General features: G+C 32.6%; 1 protein-coding gene across 3 annotated transcripts; it reads left to right on the top strand.

Moving 5' to 3' along the window:
* The first annotated feature begins 9,260 nt into the window (after nucleotides 1–9,260).
* On the top strand, nucleotides 9,261–16,106 carry LOC125814141 (uncharacterized WD repeat-containing protein C2A9.03-like). Of its 3 annotated transcripts, XM_049493595.1 has the most exons (10): nucleotides 9,261–9,376; nucleotides 10,464–10,623; nucleotides 10,716–10,883; nucleotides 10,993–11,079; nucleotides 14,513–14,647; nucleotides 14,727–14,837; nucleotides 14,926–15,017; nucleotides 15,104–15,209; nucleotides 15,301–15,387; nucleotides 15,480–16,106. In XM_049493595.1, exons 2-10 carry the CDS (start codon nucleotides 10,468–10,470, stop codon nucleotides 15,891–15,893), a joined length of 1,356 nt encoding a protein of 451 aa, XP_049349552.1. In that variant the 5' UTR covers nucleotides 9,261–9,376; nucleotides 10,464–10,467; the 3' UTR covers nucleotides 15,894–16,106. The 3 variants fall into 3 exon arrangements, with proteins under 3 accessions (XP_049349552.1, XP_049349553.1, XP_049349554.1); XM_049493596.1 differs by lacking the exons at nucleotides 9,261–9,376; nucleotides 10,464–10,623 and adding an exon at nucleotides 12,679–12,735 and having other exon boundaries at nucleotides 10,721–10,883; nucleotides 10,993–12,165; XM_049493597.1 differs by lacking the exons at nucleotides 9,261–9,376; nucleotides 10,464–10,623 and adding an exon at nucleotides 12,679–12,735 and having other exon boundaries at nucleotides 10,753–10,883.
* Nucleotides 16,107–22,384: the final 6,278 nt, after the last annotated feature.

Here is a 22,384-nt window from a genome sequence, read left to right as displayed (position 1 = left end):
CTTCATTGTGCCTCGATTTGCTATACTTGAGTCTGTTGGGTTCTGAAGGGTAATTAGGGTGTCATGCGAAAGCTTACAATTTGCAAATCATATAGTTGATAAATCAGATAACAAAAAACTTATACTAAAAATCAAAATATATTATATCAAAACTAATATAAAGAAAAACATTGAAACTTTAGAGAGAATAAATCTCTCCATAAACAAGACTCTTAAATGACTACATTATGAATGTTATTGTTATTGTGTTAGAAGAAACAAACCTATATTTATAGAGTTCTAAAACATTTTCTTATTAGAAAATGACTAGCTACTCCAAAACTTTTTTTCTAAAAGGAAAGAATAAACCAAATATGAAAGAATATTATATTTTACTTTCAGAAAAAATTAAAACATTTATGGTAATACTTTGACTTTATTTTAGGAAAAAATAAATTTCAAATAAGGTAAGAAAATCAGGGCAAAAACCCTAACAAATCTCCCCTTTTGGTTGGATTTTCTTGACAAAACTTGATCCATCTTCTTCACACAATCTTCATTTATCACTGCTGCTTACCATGATTTAAAAATTGATATGGGTTAAAAATTGTAGCCATGTGTTAAAAGTTATGATCAGGGTTGAAGTGGAGCTCATGCATTAAAAGTAATATATATAAGTTGAAAGTGGAGCTCATGCGTTAAAAGTAAGATGCATGAGTTAAAAGTGGAGCTTATGCATTAAAAATAAGATGCATGAGCTAAAAGTGGAGCCCGAGCATTAAAAATTTGCTGGGGTTGAAAATTGATTTTGTTCTTAAGGATATAGTAGCAGGATTGTCAAAATATAGTTGAAAATTTCCCCACATGTAGTAACATAAAAATCTTCATTATCATCAAAGTTATTACAAATTGATTTGAAACCACTTGAACCTTTCTTCAATCTTGTTGAACCAATATTGGATCATTGGACCATGTGCTCTGATACCACTTGTTGGGTTATGAAGGGTAATTAGGGCATCATGCGGAAGCTTACAATTTGCAAATCATATAGTTGATAAATCAGATAACAAAAAACTTATACTAAAAATCAAAATATTATTATATCAAAACTAATATAAAGAAAAACATTGAAACTTTAGAGAGATTAAATCTCCTCATAAACAAGACTCTTAAACGACTACATTGTGGATGTTATTGTTATTGTGTTAGAAGAAACAAACCTATATTTATAGAGTCCTAAAACCTTTTCTTACTAGAAAATGACTAGTTACTTCAAAACTTTTTCCTAAAAGAAAAGAATAAATCAAATATGAAAGAATACTATATTTTACTTTCAGAAAAAGTTAAAGTATCTATGATAATACTTTGACTTTACTTTTAGGAAAAAATAAACTTCAAATAAGGTAAGAAAATTGGGGCAAAACCCTAACAGAGTCGAGGGTTTTTTATAAAATAAATTTTTCTATCTTAACGATCCACAAAATAGTAATTTATGGACATTCTTCCTATCACAGACCTCACTTATACGACTTCACTCGATATATTAATGTTGGTGTAACCCATTAGGTACAACCTAATTGATTTGTTCAAAATCTAACAAATAATTAGGTGAGTGATATATGCACTAACAATAATATTAGGTTCCCATCCGTTCCATTATTTTTTAGCAACCACACAATTGGAAAGGAATAAATACACAGAGATGCACCTATATGGGTTGTGGTGCAGTGGTTGGACTGTTTCATCCTCAATCAGAGATCTCGGTTCGAGTCTTTGGTATGGAAAAAATCATGTTGAAAGCGCCACTCACAAATGAACCCTGCAGTACACAATCCAAATTTAGTCGAAACTTCAATATAAACTCTAATACAGAAAAAAAAAAATACACAAAGATGCAAAATATAAGATCTCGAAAGTGAGATATTTCTTTACGAAATGTGTGAATTATAATAGGAAGTTGACAAGAGGAAAATAAAGTAGTATGTGCTTCTAGTATATGATATGATGTGGTGTACTATTTGATGGCTGCCCTACCATTATTGAGATGTCTTTTTTTGTGCTTATTGTCATGTTAATATCGAAAGTGTAATTTCGATCATCTTCTTAAGGATGCCAATGATGGATTTATTCAAGTGGAGAAATTTTAGTTTGAATCTTCCGTAATTATTTTATGATGCTTTGATAGTTTTGATTGATTGACTGACAAATTTTAGTCTTATAATGATAAAAAATTGTCGATATTGGGACCAAAAGCATGAAAAATTAAGTGTTTTTTATCATAATTTTTTTTCATAACATAAGTATTTGTCAATATTTTGGAAAAATATCTTGGCCTAGCAGAAATAATTAGAGGATTTGATTGATCTATTTTAGAAAATTGTTCGAATATGTCCTGAATTATCAAATTTATTTAGATTTTATTAAAATTATGTTCTTTATTAAAAAAAGATTTTTTTTGGTGGAAAATATTTTGTTGGTGAAAAAATTTGAATTTCTATGAATAGAAATATTTTCTTCTCTTGAAACATAATAGCATCCACATGACTATAGTTGTTAGCGTTTTGCTTAGGGTGATTATTCTTTCTATAATTTTAATATATTTTAATTATATATATATATATATATATATAAGTCAAACTATTATCAAAATAATCTGACTATATTCTTTTAATAGAATTTTTTATCGTATAATTTATTGTTGTCAAAATTTGTACTTCATCCGTTTCATATTAGTTGTTCACCTTACTAAATCGAGAAAGTATTAATTGAATTTTTTCTATATTACCCTTGCAATTAATTCTTTTTTAAAGTATTCGTATTTGTTTGTAAGGTTTTCCAAGAAATTTTTTAAGAAGCTAATTAGTAAAATTACCTTCTTATTTATGATTTCTTAAACACCATGTAAAATAAAAAGAAATCAACTAATATGAAACAACGGAGAATGTAATAGTTAGCTTTTGTATCACTCATTAGTAAAAATAATCCCAATAAATACTACTAAAGCCAACGATTTGATAAAACTGAATACAAATTTAAAAAAAGATTCAAATAAAGCTTAAATCAACGATTTGCCCTCTAATACTCACTCTCTTCTCCTTTTTTTTCTCCGTAACACTTCTTCCTAGTATAATTGGTATCTTAGTAATTCATTTTTCTTCCACATGCGTTGTCAAGATTACTCAATCTGTTTCGACTTGTTTGTTTTATTTTTAAACAATGTATTATTTTTAAAATAGCATACTAAAAATCATAACATTAAAAGATATCTTACTACATTTTATATCTTTTTAAATTAATACAATAAAACTTAATTTTTTTTATATTTTTAAAATTTTGTATCAAATCAAAGATAATTAAATTGAAACGAAGTGAATATTTTAAACTGACTTGAAAAGAAAAAAATAACCGGAGAAACTAGAAGAAACATATCACGTTGGAGCTGATGGAAATCACAAGTGGTATTGTTTCATAACAAAACAAATTCTATGATGCTGACTTCATATTTGTCACAATTATCTCTCACTCTGACTACATTTTCAATTCACATTAATCTATGATTAAAAAAAAAATCTATGAATTCGGTAATTTTTAATTGAGTCTTTTCTAGGTCTGTCGTTAGTGATATTGTATTTTTATTAAACACTTTTGACTTAAATTTTGAAAAAAATATACTACTTGTTCTCAAATGAATTAAATAACGGTTTCAAAAGTCATGCTTTTGGACTAGGTAGCAGAATTTAACAAAGCTACACGTGGACTGTGACCCACAAAGCATGGAGCCCACTGGGACCCATTTGTGCCGACCAAAGACGAAAGACAACTCTACCCTCTAGGAAATAACTTACCACGGTAGAAGCCACCAACCAACTACAGTTAGGTTAAAATAACGCCGAAGGTTAGGAAAAGTGTCTCAGCTAAATAAATGGACACGTGGTAAAATCTGCAGCTGCCAATGACGAATGTTGTAGAATCAAATTTACTCAACTAGACACGTGTAAGCTGCAAATGGGTAGCTGGCGAAACTGGCGGGGTCCAATTTAAAATGGGTCCATTCTCATTTGAAATGTCACTTTTTTATATTTTTATTTGGCAAAATGGTCTTGTACTTGTATGTATTTATATTCTGAATCCTTCTATTTAACTCTTTGTCAATTGAACCCTTAAATTCAATGTAACTTAGCATTTTAAATCCCCTTGGCTCTGCGTGTACTTCAAACTCTCAACAAAAATGACACATCATCATCCACGTCAAATTTAAAATTACACATCATTTATTATTTATTTTTTTAAAAAAATAATCATTTTTTCTTCTTTTTCACTCCATTTCTCTTCATTCTTCTTGACCATCCCTCTCTCCATTTTTACATTAGATCTCACCATCACAACCTTTCATTCTGACCATCAATATCACTAAAATTCACCATTCTTCTCTATATTTGAATCATTCAAAATTTCATGTCACAATTTTTTACCACTTCGTCCATCACTTAAACACCATAAACCTCTTTTCTCCATTATGTCAACAAATTATCACTAAAATACTTCAATATATCTTAATATTTATATACAACTTTAGACACAATCCACTCCACATGATTTCATAAAAAACATGAAATAATTAATTTTTATCCATCAAAATTATTAGATCTGTCTCCTCACAAATTGTTGCTTGATTTTGTTCCTAATTTGGGGAGAAAGAAAATGTAAAAGTAAAAAAGAAACGAAAGGAAGAAATTGGAGGGCTGTGAGAAAGGAGAACTGAGCGGGAAAGAACAAAAGAGAAAAGAAGAAATTGGAAAGCTATGTGGAAGGGGGACTGGGTGGGGAAAAACATAAGAGAAAAAGAAATGAAGAGGAGGTTGGGAAAGAAGATAGAAGTGAAATTTATTTTGAATTTTTTTTTTTTTGGTCTTTTTATTATTCTTTTAATTATTTTTTATCTAAATTTTTGTGTCACACTCTTTTTATGCGTGAAAACACGCATTTGTTCCAAGTCACCAATTAAGTTGCCACATAAGCTTGGTCAATTGTCAGAGGGGTTTATTATGTTGAATTTCATTGCGTTTAAGAGTTTAGTTGACAAAGGATCAAGTAGAAGGGTCTAGAATACAAACGCATACAAGTATAAGAGTCCATCAGACCATTTCGCCTTTTTATTATATATATATATTCCACTTAGGATGTGTTTGGTAGGTTTCTAAATTTTCCCATGGTAAGTTTTGGAAATGTTTTTTCAAATCAACTTATTTTTTTCTTAAATTTTAAAAAAAATGATTCCTTTTAAAAATTAAGATAATCATTTTCCAAAACTCTCCTCTAATCTCAAATTGCAATCTTTTCTTACCCATCATGTACCCCTACCCTCTCCATCCTTCAACAAATTAAAAAAATTAATTTACCTCTTACCCCTCAAACCAGTCCAGTCCAGTCCACCCCTCTCCCAACCAAAAATAAATAAATTAAAAGTTTCTTTTTGAAAAAAGTTATATTTTTAAAATTTTCAGTTTTTTTAAATCACATCTACCCCAAGCCCCTACCCCTCCCCTCCCCATGCACCCCCAATTGTATGAATTTAATAAATTGAGTAAGAGTCCGTTTAGATTTGCTTTAAAAAGTCTTTTGAATCAAAACTAAAATATCAAATTTAAATGACTTTTAAGTCAAAAAATAAAGGGAAAATTACGCGATTAAGCAAATATATAGTAGTTAATTAGCTAACTGTCACGATTCAGACCGTCGTGATTGGCACTCACACAAACCCTCCAGTGGGAGAACCATTACTACAACCCAAACAAACAAATTTTATGAAAACTAAGGCATTTAAAGATACAAAAGCATGTTTAAATGACAATAAAAATGGAGTTCCTATAAACTCCAAAGGTTTAAACAATTAACTAACCAAACTAATGCGGAATTTCAACCCCTAGAACATGAAAGTCATTGCATCAAAATTCTACTAACGACAAGTCTAAGAACAAGGGGTACAACCCCAAAACTAAACAAACACCTTTAACAAATAGTCTGAGTCCGAAGAGATTGGACTTAAACAAGAAAGATCTATCGCAGCCTGAAAGAACTGACTCACCTTTGAATCTGGTCACGCTCAATAGTCACCTAGTTGAGGTCTATCAATAACCGCCTGAAGATGACATGTACTCAACAAAGAACAAGCAAGTGCATTATCAGGACACAACCACATTGTACTGGTAGGATCACGCGGCTATCCCAATAAGCGAAACACATGCAAGTAACCACAACATTATAAAACATGCATATACCAAACACATACAATATTAGTAATCTTTTCAGGATCAATGTAGCATCATATGTTCTCAATAATACACATTGATTATCAATTTAGAGCAACATGCATACAGTCTTCCAATGTCAATCATCATTAAATATGAACGTAATCATCACAAGTAGATATACAACACAATTCAATGGTCCTCTCACGGAACCTAATTCAATGGTCCTCTTATGGAACTCACACCCAAACTGTTATCATACCAGAATGTGGTACCAGATTCAATGTTTATGCCGGAACGTGGCAACTGATCCTATGTTTATGTCGGAACGTGGCAACCGATCCCATGTTTATGTCGGAACGTGGCAACCGATCCAAGTTAGTGTGTCGAAACGCAACACCCGATCCATTCAACAAACCACAATCACAATCACAATCACAATGTATATTCTCACAATCATACAACAAGAGTTGATTCATAGCATACAATTATTCAATTATCCTCATTTATGATTAGGGTGATCAATAATGCAACATTCGCATACATACATGCATTATAATGAGCAATTACAAACATATATCACACTAACATGAAATCACAACCATCACCTACCTCGAATCCAAGCTTGAATCCCCTAAGACACTTGAATCTTCCTTTTTTGGATTCTTTCCGCTTGTTCTAGGTCTACAAACAATTAATACACGCAAGGATCAACAATCAAATGTCTAATTACCGGGATTATAATCAACATTATCAACTCTGGCCAAATCCAAGATCTTAATACCCAGATTAGGGCTTCTTCCACCATAAATCGCAGATCAAAACCCTCATCCATCGATAATTATCCACGAATTTACATTATACGGATCGAAAAATGGATTCGAGGAGTTAAAACCTTCCTTTTAGCCTCAAGAATGGTGGAAAACTGTCAAGAAAGCACTTGGGGTAGTTCCTTAGCTCTCAAAGTCAAAAAGTGCAGAATAAAATATTTTTGGGGTTTTATTTCCAACTTAAGTCGTGTCTGTCCCGCTACGACGGGACCCAACCCCCCGGCGGCACTATCCCACTTTGGCGGCTTGCACAAAAACATTGAGCAAATTTAAGAATTCCAAACTCCCATTTCACAACACACCTTCATCCCATGACACTCAGAAAATACCCGATCACGCTAAGATCAGTTTCGGGAGTTCTACTCACCCAAATTCAATTTCGTTAAGTCGTACAGGTTCCTTAAAGTCTTAGTTATCTACTCATATGATCAAAATCATAATTAGATCACCCAATTGTTATCAGATTTCTCTAAACTCGCCTGACTCTGATTTCGTCCAAATCTGGACTAGGCTAGGAAATTCCAAGTTACTACTCAAAAGTTTTTTGGCCCCAATTCTTTCCCCATTGGCTTTTTCCTAACGACGGAATCAGGTCGTTACACTAACATAGCTACAGTTTGCATTAATTACAATTCGAAACTTACTTCTAACTATAATTACATTCTCTCTCTTCCTCTCTTTCTCGCATCTCTCTCCCTCTCTCTGGAATCTCGCTTGCCACTCTCTCCCTATAACATGTAGCTGTAAATTGTAATTAGCAAACTATAGTTATGACGCATAATTAAGCTATTTTTTAATAGCAATATCGAAAGTTTCCCCAATAAAAATTAGTAGAGTTATTTTATCTAGTACTATTAAATTAAAAAATAAATATGGTCAATGTGAAGTTATAAATCGTTTGACATGTAAGATAAGTGGTACTCTTGTCCTTTTTTAGTTGTTAGAGTTTTCTTTTTTAGAGTCAAATGATATAATTTTTACTAACATTAGATGTATTTATTCATCATATTGATATGAAAAATGTTAGTCCAATTTATAGTATTTTTGTATAGCTTTTGAATATTTAAAATTTTATTTTAAAATATCAAATTAATGTAATCTAATTTAATTTTGAAAATAAGTCAAATTGACTTTCGAAAAACACAACATAACGACTAAAAAAAGACGAAGGGATGATTTATTTTATGAAAAAAAATATGAAACTAATCAAAATTAACAACTTATTTATGAAAAAATAGTTATAATTTTAAAATATTATAAAAAGAACAATATGTTGTTTTTATAGCAAACCCTTCTCAACTCCCCCCCCCTCCTTCTATGTGGGTACGCTTCCTCTCTTTCCCTTGCCTTTCCTCCCTCTCTCTTTCTCTCTCTCCGTGTCTTCTCTCTCGTGCCAATAAGAAGAAATTTATTTAAATGTATAATGTATCAATTGTATTCAATCAAATATATGTGATAAATTTATATTTTATCTTAATTGTATTCGAAAAGTCATATTTTTTGTATCAATTATATTTATATCCATACGAATACAATATGCAATTATCCTTTCTGTCAAATATATTTGTATCCAATCAAAGAAATGATGTTTGTATCCGATCAATTATATTTGTATCTGTACGAATACAATATTACAAATTCTTTTTTCTTTAATATGTTTGTATTGTTGTTTTCTAAAATCGTCGATTTGGTGGGATCCTATCCATGAGCGCAAACTGTGAACAAAGTCTTGTTTTTCTTTTTTGTGAGATTGTTACGGTGCTATTGCATAAGTTTTTAAATTTAAACATACAATAAATTGTTTTACTTTAGTAATAACTTATTTAAATTTACTTCTATTTAAAATTCGTGTATATTTTCATATGACAATGACAATATATATAATACTAACGAATATCTTATTTTGATAATAATTTAATACGTTTATAAATAAAAAATCGAACTAGATAAAGCCGATAAGGAAAGAAAAGAAACCGTCACGGTTCACACTTTACACGGTGCTGCACCAAGACCTCATGAACGGTACGGTGTACCATAGCCCGCGGATTTCTTGCTCTCATGTGTTTCCTCTTACGGGTCCACCAGTGGGTAAACTAACGCATTCTGTCTGGTTATTATTATAAGTACAAGCTTTAGCTCTCTCCAAATTTCTCCATTAAAGCAAACAAAGCCATAGTGTTTCTCACTAATTTTCAATTACTTTTCTCCGTTTAATAATACCGGTTATCTGAAGAACTCCGGAGTTTTTTTCCGGCGGTGAAGTGGTTACTTTTTCCTTTTGTTTCTCGTGAAAATCTCTCAACTTCCGATACTTTCAAGGTTCGGTTCTCAAACCTCCTTTTCCGTCTAGAATGTACTGTAAACGACGTTTTACACTTTCTCTTTTTCAATTTATGTTGTTCAAGTTTCGGTTTTCTACGAGAAATTGATGAAATTTCAGTTTCATTGCCTTTTTTGTATGCTAATACCTGTGAAAAATCCATGTTGAGTTTATTCTGCGATGACCTTTTGATGTACTTAGTTTTGATGTTGTTAAGCTTTTAATTCCACTACATTCTGGCTATTTTCTATAGTTTTGATGTTGTTAAGCTTTTTATTCCACTGAATTCTGGCTACTTTCTATAGTTTTGATGTTGTTAAGCTTTTTATTCCACTATATTCTGGCTATTTTGTGTAGTTTTGATGTTGTGAAGCTTTTTATTCCACTGAATTATGGCTAAATCCTGTAGTTTTGATGTTTTTAAGCGCTTTAGTCCACTAAATTCTGGCTACTTTCTACAGTTTTGATGTTGTTAAGCTTTTTATTCCACTGAATTCTGGTTATTTTCTATAGTTCTGATGTTGTTAAACTTTTTATTCCACCAAATTCTGGCTACTTCTATAGGTTTGATGTTTTCAAGCTTTTTATTTCACTAAATCTTGGTTATTTTCTATAGTTTTGATGTTGTTAAGCTTTTTATTCCACTGTATTCTGTCTGTTTTCTGTAGTTTTTATGTTGTTAAGCTGTTTATTCCACTGAATTCTGGCGATTTTCTATAGTTTTGATGTTATTAAGCTTTTTATTCCACTAAATCCTGGCTACTTTCTATAGTTTTGATGTTGTTAAGCTTTTTTCTCGGCTAAATTCTGGTCTTCTGTAGTTTTGATGTTGTTAAGCTTTTGTCTCCACTAAAACCTGACAGTTTTCTATTGTTTTGGGAAATTCACCTTGAAATTCAAAGTTTTAAATGTTTTCCTTAGTAGATTTTTTTTAATAAATATTCATATAAATGGCTTAGTATTTCAATTTTTTGCTAATTTGTTTGTTTAATTTCCTGGCAAGTGAAGACTTGTCAAATTAGTTCATGAATTCTTATTCTTAATATCTGTTCAGGTGCTTATTTAAGTTTTGTTTTGTTGATTTAGGATAATGGCTCTCTCTCAAAATCAGGAGTTGGAGTATATGGTGGATGAGTACTATGACACTACTGATTTTGATGACAGCACTTTTGGGGATGATGAATCGCCACGAAGTACTGACCCTGATGTCTCTGCAGACTCTGATTTTGAGGACGATTTTGAAGTGGTACCGGGCAATGTTAATTTTTTTGACATGTTACTGGTGTTATCTTCATCTTTTGTTTAACAATGTTGACTTACTGCTCTTCGATTCTACAGAGAAAGTCAAAGCTGGATACATCAGCTATAGAAGCTAGAAATGGCAAGGATATACAGGGAATACCTTGGGAAAGGCTTAATTTTACCAGAGACAAGTACCGCGAGACGAGGTTGATGCAGTATAAGAACTACGAGAGCCTGTCTCGCTCTCGTGAAGATCTTGAAAAGGTTTTTCTTCCCACTCTTTTCCATTCCCATGTATTGGAGTGTATATGGTATATCTTTCTCGTATATTTGGCTAAGCTCAACTCTAAAAGTTTCTTTCCTCACCATTAAGAAGTGCAAGGAAGTAGGAAAAGGACACAGCTTCTACGACTTCCAGTTCAATACAAGGCTCGTCAAATCAACTATTGTGCACTTTCAGGTAACATAAATTCTTTAGCCTTTTCTTGTTTGGGTTTATGTTAACCTTTGATCAAGAAAATCGTGGACTGGTCTGCCTCCCTGTAGTTCTTTGTGATTGATTTAGTCTCTGTTGTCTCATTTTGCATAATTCAATTAAACCTGGCAAACGACTCCCATGGCTGCCTTTCTCATTCTTGCCTTTCATGTTATTTTTTCCTCATTCATTTTTACCTGGGATTTTTAGTTGTTTGTTATTTTACATCATTATGAGTTAGTTAAACAAAAGTATATTTTTTTTGAAACTGGTATTGTATAATAGGATTTGGTTATTTACAGTCTAATCATTGTGTGAGCTTTTGGTCGATGATCCCCGTCGCCTTTTTCTCGTTTCCATGCAATAACTATACCTCTGCAGGTGCTCTGCTCCTAATGTTCTGGATATTTTGATTTAAACTGTTAGGCTGTTGGTTCACCCTTTCATTAATTCCAGAGGTATGGAGTCTGTATCCTCATCGAACAATTCAGTGAGTTTGATGCTTGATATGGAATTACTTAAACATTGACTATATGTGTCTCTAACGCATTTGTGGACAGCTTTCTGGGATAATATGTCACCAGAGCCAGTATGTTTGAGATGATGCCTCTTATGGCCTCCAAGCTGGTGAATTTGCATCTGCTATAAATTTAGCGTTACCTTACCATTTCTTGATGCAGCTAATTTCTTTTTCTTCTTCTGTTCAGAAAACCAAAAGATTATGCCGAATTTGACTTTTGCCAGTTTCTTTTGTTGCTTCTAGTAATGGTATTCTGGCTACATGTCGAAGCAAACAAGATTTACATACAAAAACCATTCTTTCTTATATTCTGCATTTAGTTTTTAACTCATTTTCTCAGTAAGCAGTTTAGTCTGTGCCTCGATTGATGTATTGATCCGAGAGCAGTGTTCGCAATATCCTTTTTGTGCAGATTACAAACATTTAGAGAAGTGTCTCATGAAACTTTGTAATTGTAGAAGATCCTTGTTTTGGAACTTCACTCTTGAATATTTCATCATGAATCAGCTGAATGTATTTTGAGGACTGGGTTTTGATATGGAAGCTTAGGGGTGAGGACAGAACCTGGCTTATGCTGGATTTGTAGTTTGTAGTTTGTAGTTTGTTGCTGACATAGAATATAGTTCTGACTTCTGAGTCAAAGTTGTTTGTTATGTTCCATTCTACTACTTGTGTGACAGATCTACTTTTGCAGTGTCAAACAGAACAGTTGAGGCTGATGGTTGAAATTTCCGAACTTCCAATTCCATTTGTGTGTCCCTCTAGAGAATAATCTTGATTTTATTTCTATTCATCTGCCGTGGTCCTCCATTTTCAGTTGGTCGTTAACTAGCTCTGTTGCCTCTTCTGCATGGTTCATCCCTTTCTATTCAAGGCCCATTGATCATTGCAAAGCTTTCTAGGCTGTTGCTGTAGAAGATATTGAGTTGATGAGCATATTTTGTTAGTAATTATGTGAAGTGGTTATGTTTTAATTCTTGTTGTAAATGATGTTTGTTTGAATTGTATTCTTTCAAATAATTAACCAATATTGTGTGTGCATTGTTATTGTATCTATCTTTCAGCCTTAGAAGCAGATTGCAGTTATTATGTGAGCAGCTGGCGCAAGCATTTTCCATATGATGGTATGATAGGGAATAATCTGTGAATTTAATAGGCCTTTATGGTCTTTCTTCTGTTCAGTTTGAGCTAACTTGTTAATGACAGCAAGTATGTATTAAAATATTGTGTGTTGCTTCATCATTTGAATAGTTGGATGGTCGTCTCTTCTGTTGAAGATGGTTGTAGTCATTATCTTGTTTATGGTTCTCTCTTCTGTTGAAGATGGTTGTAGTCATCATCTTGTTTATGGTTATCTCTTCTGTTGAAAATGGTTGTAGTCATTATCTTGTTTATGGTTATCTCTTCTGTTGAAGATGGTTGTAGTCATTATCTTGTTTATGGTTATCTCTTCTGTTGAAGATGGTTGTAGTCATTATCTTGTTTATGGTTATCTCTTCTGTTGAAGATGGTTGGCACTTTTTTTCTCTCTGTTTGTTAGAGATGGATTCTGCACTAGGCTCTCTAAGTACTTCCACTGTGTGGGTTGTAAATTCTGATTGCTGTGTCACAGTTACTTCACAATTTTGATCATTATATAATCTCTTTGGTACATCTTGTCTGGTAGCTGTCATCTGTATCTAGTATCTGTCTCCATTAGAAAGAGAAGATTTGCTAATTGCTGGCAACTGAGTTTTTGCATTATACGAGTAAGAGAGTTGGGTTGGGTTACGTGTGTCATTCATTTGAGAGTTCGTGACTTCATTTTTTGAAATTTTCGGCGACTTTATTGTGTGTTCTTTTGTCCTTGATCAATCACATTTCTGAACTTAGGAATTTAATCGCCGACTTACTCTCTTTGCTATGTGGTGTTGTGCCCTTAATCAATCACGTTGGGAATTTGGGTGCTCAATTACTTATCTACTGCTCCCAAGAGTTATCCTCTCTTCCCTATATCCCTTGGTCCATTCCACTCTTTGGAATAGAATGTCGAAGCACCTAACACTTGTATTTGCGATCCATCTATTAAGCTATTGAATCCTGTTGATGTCTTTTGAAATATGTACTGTTCATTATTTTGGTTGTGCTGCCTTGTATTGATTATGTACAATTTCCGAGGTATAGTGTTGCTTGCTCTCCCATTCCTCTTTTTAAGCTTCTGTGTTCTAGATTTTGCTGAGGCATCCCTTTCGAGTCTCGTGGCATTCTTGTTTTTTCTGCGTCATTTTTCCTCCTGTCATCATCGTAGTTGACATTTCTGACTTCTCTTTCACAGGTTTCTTTTCTACTTCGATCTATATAATAGTGTAGGAAAGTGAACTATTTTTTAGCTGCCCAATTTGCTTTCCAGGAGACCTGCTCTATTGCAGATGATGATGTGTAACTATTAGTGGTAGATTGTTCAGTTGTGGACTTGTAGAAAGCTAGCAGCTGTTCCTTCTCTAGCTTATGCATCATTGACCACTAATATTTAGGACTAGCGACATACTGACCTACGACTTAACTTTGTATTAGTATTGCCTGACCTTGCAGAAGGAGAGAGGGGGGCGGTTGATTTTTGTAGTCCATTCTGCATCACACTATGTAGGTTATTTATTCCCAATCTACTGTTTGCTCAGCTTGCAATATGGTTGAGACGGAGAATGAGAACTATCTGAATCCTGAAGTTTATGAGACTGCGGGTGGGTCTATCATTTTTCAAAAAAAAATAAAATTATGAGCTTTTTCTGCAAGTTCCAGCATTCTGAAGTTTTGTTTTTGCTTTATTTGATATTTGTGTTGATGTTGTTGTTTGCTTCATAGGGAACTGGTATGCTGTCTATTGATGAGTGTATCAACCTGCTTATATTTTTGTTTCAGTTGAGGAATCTCTTGTGGTCGACATCAAAACATGATGTGTATCTCATGCAAAACTACTCTGTGATGCACTGGTCCTCACTTCTCGGAAAGGGGGAAGAAGTGCTTAATGTTGCTAGGCCATTGGCGCCCACTATGGTTAGCAGAACCTTTTGTCTCCCTTAAATATACTTAAATGACTTTTGGCAATCAAGAATTAACTCTCTGGTTTGTGCAGAAATACCCTGGATCAGCGTCTCAAGCACTTTCCCGAGTGCAGATCAGCACTATGGTTGTTAGAGATGGTTTGATGGCTGCTGGGGGTTTCCAAGGGGAGCTTATCTGTAAGGTAGGTCTATAGGATGACAATATATATTCTGAGCAGATTTGTACTCTTTCTTAAGTAATGCATACTGATATGATTTTAACTCGTGCAGTATTTAAACCAACCTGGAGTTGTATTCGCTACAAAAATAAGTAACGGAGAGAATGCTATCACTAATGCTGTGGATATTAGTTATAGTCCAACGTAAGTCCCTGAAATTTGTGCCTCTGTAGCTTTTCTTGAATTCAATGTGAACTGTTGTGTACCAGTGCTTATATGGTTCTTTCCAGTGGCTCGATGAGGGTAATCACTGCTAATAATGATCAGCAAGTCAGGATTTTTGATGCAAAAAGCTTCGTTTGCACCAATCATTATGCATTTCCTTGGTCTGTTAACGTGAGTTGTGGATTTAATTTCTACTCTGCAGTTCCATGATTTTTGGTAATACTCGTTGGCTCTCTACTCACAGTTTTCCGTTTCATTGCAGAACACCTCTGTTAGCCCCGATGATAAATTACTTGCTATCCTTGGTGATAGTCCAGAATGTCTACTTGCTGATGCTCAAAGTGGAAAGGTTGGTCTCGTCCATATACCTTTTATTAACTGAGGGGTGTTAACTTTTTGATGATTAGTTGCTCATGTGTTGACCTGTGACTGATGCTTCAGGTTGTCAGCAACCTAAAAGGTCACCTAGACTATTCATTTTCATCAGCTTGGCATCCGGACGGAAGAATTTTGGCAACTGGTAACCAAGACACAACTTGCAGATTATGGGATATAAGGAACACGTCGCAGTCCATAGCAGTGCTGAAAGGAAGGATGGGAGCCATCCGTGCAATCAAGTTCACATCAGATGGGCGCTTCATGGCCATGGCGGAGCCAGCTGATTTTGTCCACATATTCGATACGCAATCTGATTATGGTACCTGTCAAGAGATTGATTTGTTTGGTGAGATTGCTGGGATATCCTTCAGTCCTGATACTGAAGCTCTCTTTATTGGAGTGGCAGACCGAACCTATGGTAGCTTGCTGGAGTTCAACCGTAAACATTACCACCACTACCTTGATTATGTTTTGTAGTGAAAGGCACTTGCCTGTGTCGGTTTTAATATGGGCATCTGCTTGTTTGGTATATAGTTTGTGTATATTAATGCGATCGTCAAAGAGCTGCGATGATGTCTGCGTAGCTGTTTCTGCCGAAGTATATTATATTAGGCTGCAACTATAGGAGTATGTATATCAGAACGAATTATGTGGCCAAAAAATATTTGTTAATGGCCAGTTTTATCACAATTCAATGTGTTTTGCTTCATTTTTTTTGTTTTAATCCGATCAGAAACAGTTCAAGGCTTCAAGCTACAAACTTGCCCTGGTTAACACTGTTGATTAGTTTGTCCCTTTGATATTTTCTCCACTCATGAAACTGAAAGTACTTGGTGAGCTAGGAGACATTTCAATATTCTACAAAGATTTCTACGAAGACTTGGTCAAGTATGGACATTTGAAAAGTTTAGTTTATCGTTCAACTGTGTGCCATTTCTACGAAGACTTGGTCAAGTATGGACATTTGAAAAGTTTAGTTTATCGTTCAACTGTGTGCCATCAAGTGTGACCAAATCCAAATTACTAAAATAAAATATCTGCAAAAAGCAATGGCACTGACAACAACTCGACTTTATCTTAATAAGAAGATTATGTATTAAAACTGATGTAGACTTTTACAAGTATTTTCTACAAAAAAGAATGAAACTCAAGCCGACAAACGAATAGTAGGAGTAACATATGTTTTTGGTTAAAACTTATAACTTGTTTGAATAGATGGTTGGTTGGTGTAGTCCAGATTAGCAGTTATGTACGAATTAACAACTGTCTTAAACTCCCAACGACAAGTTTAACTTTTTCTATAACACCCACCAGGCGCGCAGCTGAAATTCGTTGACAGGGTTTGAAGGGAACTTCCAATTTTTTTTTATCCTTCCCTCGGAATTTCTACGCTTTTTCCTTCCTTGTGACTCAAATATAGGGGTGACAATAGGGCGGGTTGGGTTAAATTTGGACGAGTCAAAATGGATCAACACAATAAACGGGTCAAGATCCATCCCAATTCAAATTAGTTTGGGTCAAAACAGGTTAGGTAACGGGTCATAATCCAATCCGACAATTCTTACTAAGTTTTAATAGCTTTATTTGTTATTTTATAAGTTTTAGTACTTAATAAAAAATTTGTTTTCTTTATTATAACTATATATATAACATATAAAATAAAAAATAAAAATAAAAAACTTTTTGACAAGATTTCTCAAAAATCAATTTGGGTTGCATATCAACCCAATTTTTAAATGGTGTTGAGCTAACAAATGGACGGATCAATAACCAAACCAAACCTAAATGAATTGAATCGAATTAAACGGGCTGGATTTGATTTTGTCAACTCTACTCAAATTGAGTAACTCTCTCTAAGTCATTTTCGATAGGATGATTTGGACAAACTTGTTATTAATACATGTATACAGGTAGTTGATGTGGTTTCTAATCTCTAGTGTATTCGGGATGTAATTAATGATCCTAGTAATGATCATCTCTAGAAGTTTCACAGTTACATCAATAATTTATTCTTGAAAATGTAAAATTTGGACACAAAAGAATTGATTTTTATATCTATACTTATAACTTTGCATTACCCCTACGTACCTAATTCCCAAATAATGGTTTCCCAACATTGCTAAGCTGTTTGGCTAAGTTAATTCAAGGAAACTATTAATATGATGAGATATTGTTTACTTTGACTAGTAGAGTGATTTTATATTTTTCCAAAAGGTCTTATTTTTTAAAACTATCACAACACCTACTCTTGATTTGTTCCATTTTAACTGTCGATTTGATTCAAAAAATTATTTTTGAATATCTTCTTGAATCCTTCATTCACTTATTCAGTATTGACTTTGATTAAGGAGCAATAAGAATGACAATTTTATCATATTACCTTTGAATATAATAAACTCAACGCTTCTGATTATAGTTGATAATATGAGTACATAAGAAATTAAGTGATAATTTTATTTTATTTTTAAATTTGGATAAATAAAAATGAACGGGGAAGTAATTGTATAATCTAGCTAATTAAGTCAAGAGGGAAGATATGAGTCCAAAACAAATTACTTTGGCGGCCAACTTATCCTCTAGGGCAAGGTATCACTCATATTATTTACCCATTTGTTTAACAACTTGACTTGACTTTATTTGCTTAGACGAAATTAATTTCACAAGTTTCGACAACAATTTAAACTTCAACTTGAAGTAATATGGGTGGCATTTTGGTTATAAAACCCACCCACAAAAAAAATAAAAAATAAATGAATTAAACCAAATTTCTTAATTCAACTTCAAATAACTCAAATATTGTCCATATGTATAGTGATCGATTGGCTATCATTTCGACATGATTTATTCAATCGGAGGTTCAGCATGATTTAAATTGGGTTGTCTCCGGAGTTTGGGTTGGATTCAAATTTTTTATTAACGAGTTTAAAAAATAAAAATATAGTTTCTAGGATTTAAACTTGGAACCTCAAGGTAAATTTTGAACAAGATTCCTCTAAATACTGGATCAACTTTTTTCCTTGTGTTCAAAGATTCAAATTCTATATACAGATATACAAAATAATAATTACCTTTATATAAACAATATTAAAGTACAAAAAACCCCAAACAATTTGAGCGCTAATTACATTCTATCCCGAAAGTTCTCCAAATTACAATAATTCCAGATTTTCCAGAACTCGCGGATACATAAGTCCTTCGCCCAATACATAGCAAACGATACATGAGTTATATATCAGATACATACAAACCAGATTCATTTAGGTTTGAAGTAATTGGAATTATGTATCAACAATAACATTTGTACTAAATATACTATACACAAACAAAGTTGTAATGTATCTGATAGAGGTGGAGTGATATATCCATATGTTAAGAGGGAGAAGGAAAAAGAATTATTTTTTAAAATTAATTCAAATGGTAGAAATTTTAGAGATTATATTATCTTAAGTTGCGTAATTGCATAATTTTCCCATTTTTTATTGAAGGGATTTGGGTGAACACCCTCCGACCCCTAGATCCGCCCATGTTTAGAGCCCACTCCTAAATCTCTATCTTTAGCCCAGCCTGGTTGTCCTAAATCTCTATCTTAAGCCCAGCCTGGTTGTCCTAAATCCAATATTCACTTGGGCCAGGAGGATTAGGAGTTTCTTTGAAAAATATAAGTTTGATATATGCTACATCTTTTACTTGTACTAATTTCAATATAAACATTTAAGAAGAATATGAATTTCAATATATCAGACTTGAAATTTTGAAATAATTAAAGGAAAAATTACTTAAATACACAACATTTCTTTACCTATTCTCAATATTTCCCTACTCTTTTACTAAAATACAAAAATCCCTTGTTTTCCCCCAATTCAACTTAACCAGATACTTTATTAGTTTAAATATCCACCCGTTATTAATTAAAGTATCCCGCTTCTATATTATGCATCCGCCCGTTAATCAAGTATCCGTGCTGCTAACAACTTAATAATTTAAGTATCTGCCCGTTATTAATTAAAGTATCCGCGCTGCTATAGTATGCATCCTCCCGTTAATTAAGTATATGTGCTGCTATCAACTTAATAATTTAAGTATCCGTCCGTTATTAATTAAAGTATCTGCGCTGCTATATTAAGTATCCACACTGCTATATTATGTATCCGAAAAACACTAAAAAAAGATATTTTTGGTAATTAATGAAAGAGTAGGGAAAAGAAGTAATTTATTTCTTATACTATGTCATTTGCCTAATTTTTACATAATTAAACAGGCATAAATTCATACCCCTCCCGTAAAATACGATGACTCTATATCATAATAATATTTTTAGTATAATTTTACATATTTAATTAAAAAATTGTTTTTTAGTATCAGTAAAGCAAAAAAAAATGAAAAAGCAAGTGTAAGAAATAGAGCCGTCAATATGGGCTAGGCCTGTTGGGCCAGCCTGGCTTAACTCGGGATTTAATAGGACTGGGCTAAGATTTTTGGAGCCCATTTAAGAAAAGAGTTTTTTAGCCCGGCCTGAATAAGCCTGCTGATTTGTGGGGCTTGAGAAATATCGGTAGGGCCAGCCCGTGGGCCAAATAAAAATAATTAAAAAAATATAATATAATATTAAAATTTAAAATTAAAGAGAATCCAAACTCAAAATCTATTTGATATTTAACTAATTGAAACCGCATATAAATTGCAGATGAAAATGAAGATGTTAAGACAACCTTGCCACAAGCTGATTCAGATATGCTTAATGAAGATGATCATGAAGTGTTGGATACATCATAGATTTCATGATGTGTTAGATACGTCATAAGTTTCATGATTTTTAAGGAGTTTATTTTTAACTTTTTTATGGTTGGAATATTGTCACATTTTTTGTGTTTTAATGTGACAAAACAATTAGGTTAATATTTCTATTTATATATTTATACTTTTATTTGAAAAAACCTTAATAAATATTATAAAGATAATTTTATTTGTAGATTTGATTAACAAGTAGTAACATTAACATGATGTAATATTGTTTTGTCGATATTTATGATAATATTTTTAAATTATAATTTATAATTTATTTTAATAATTATAAAAAACATATAATTTTTAAAAAAGTGGGCTGGCCCGGCAAGCCTGTAGCCCACGTACTTGTGGGTTGGGCCGACCTTTTCTGACCCACACCAAAAATGAGCTAGCCCGGCGTGATACGTAAAATGTCAAAGTCTGTATGAATTAGCCCAGATAGGATGGGCTAACCTATATTGACAGCTCTAGTAAGAAAGTACAAATCATTTCTAAGTCCAGATATATCTTGAAAATGTTAAAAAAAGAAAATTTAAAAAAAAAAAAAAAAAGTAGGGTTCTTCACGTGCTTTGTCGTGCAGGTAAAAGACAAACTATTATTTTCTTGATTTTATTTATTTTGTACTGCAAAATATCTTTGGATTATAATGACCGTAATAGTCGTATTTATACATTAATTATATTTAATTAAGAGGAAAACAAAATGTTAATCACCTCCACCTAACTTCAAAAATCAGGTTTAGGTCGACAATTTTGATTACTGTTTTGCTATTTTAGTGGGCTTTGATGTTTTTTGAGCATGGCTTTAATTGGGCCCAGCCTGCTTTTTCCAAAACAAACAAATGGCCCACCAAATTTTATCAGAATCTTCTTGGAACTCTTTATCTTAATTCTTATGGGAAACGAATAAAATTATATTATAAAAATTTCAAGAGATTATCGTGAAATTCCATATGTAAATTTGAAATTTCATGACAATAACTATTTTTAATTATAGAGCTGAAAAGAAGCTAAATCGCGATATTACTATATGAGAAATTGTGCAGGTACCCCGCACCCCTAACAATTCTCAATATACTTTGATATTACTGATGGTGTTTTGTTTTCACAATTTAACGTGTTATAACAAGTAGAAAAAACATTATTTGGATGAAACATACTCGATTTACATTTGAAGCCATTTTTGTATGTTTACTTTATTATAATTTGTACCTTTGAATAAAAATTCAGACTCCGCTACTAAATTCTCTACTCATAGTTCAGAAATATCCAGTAAACTTGAAACAAGAAAACAGCTAGGGTTACGTTCTTCACGTGTTTTGTCGTGTAAAGGACATATATATCTAACTTTGAGATACTTTTATTATAATTTTTTGTTTTGCAAATACAAGTGATTATTGTATCTTGGAATATAACGACAAGAGAATCACTCCATTTTATTTTTTTGAATTTGAGTATACCAAATTACCAATTGTGTGCATCAGTCCGGTTTTTTAAATCAGCGAGCTATCTCCTAAAATGTTCGATACTTTAAGATGGGAATATCAATCCTCCCTGCTCGTTTTAAGCCCCATCAATGAAAGAACAAACCAAAAAATAGTAAATTCGATGAATATTCATTTTATACGGTCTCATCTTTATCACACTTCTTTTACTATACCAATTGTCTAGCTTTTCTCAAGAGTTTTCTGGGCCCTTTAATTTGCTCGAGTTGTCTAGAAAAATGTTAACTTTTTCCAAGTTTTGAACGTAGAAATTAAATTTTGGCCAAAAAGAATTGAGTGGTCGAATCATACTTTAATTTGCAGCAATTGCTGAAACATTTAATAAATCATTAATGGCTTAAATATGTGTCTTATTCTGATAATGACTATAATCCAAGATCTTATTGTAAATAATGGTAACTTATTTATTTTCTCTACGGCTCTTCTAGTCAACTCAATTTTTGCCATTTAATGTTTGAATTATATATGGTCGGAAACTTGATATTTTCAATAAAATGATTCTGATATTTAATGCAGTAATACTAATAAAAAACATTTGCTCGTAAAATATGTCGCTAATTCGTCGCTAAATAGGATTAGCGCACGAATTTTGTTGTTTAGCAACAAAATTTGTCCGTCGCTAAATTTATTTTTTTTAGTAGTGAATTTGTAGCATTTATACTAGACTGAAAAAGATTT

The sequence above is a fragment of the Solanum verrucosum genome, unplaced genomic scaffold, assembly GCF_900185275.1.
Source record: "Solanum verrucosum unplaced genomic scaffold, falcon-dt-bn FXZP01000230.1, whole genome shotgun sequence".
Classification (NCBI taxonomy): domain Eukaryota; kingdom Viridiplantae; phylum Streptophyta; class Magnoliopsida; order Solanales; family Solanaceae; genus Solanum; species Solanum verrucosum.
This window is presented reverse-complemented; position numbering and strand designations above follow the sequence as displayed.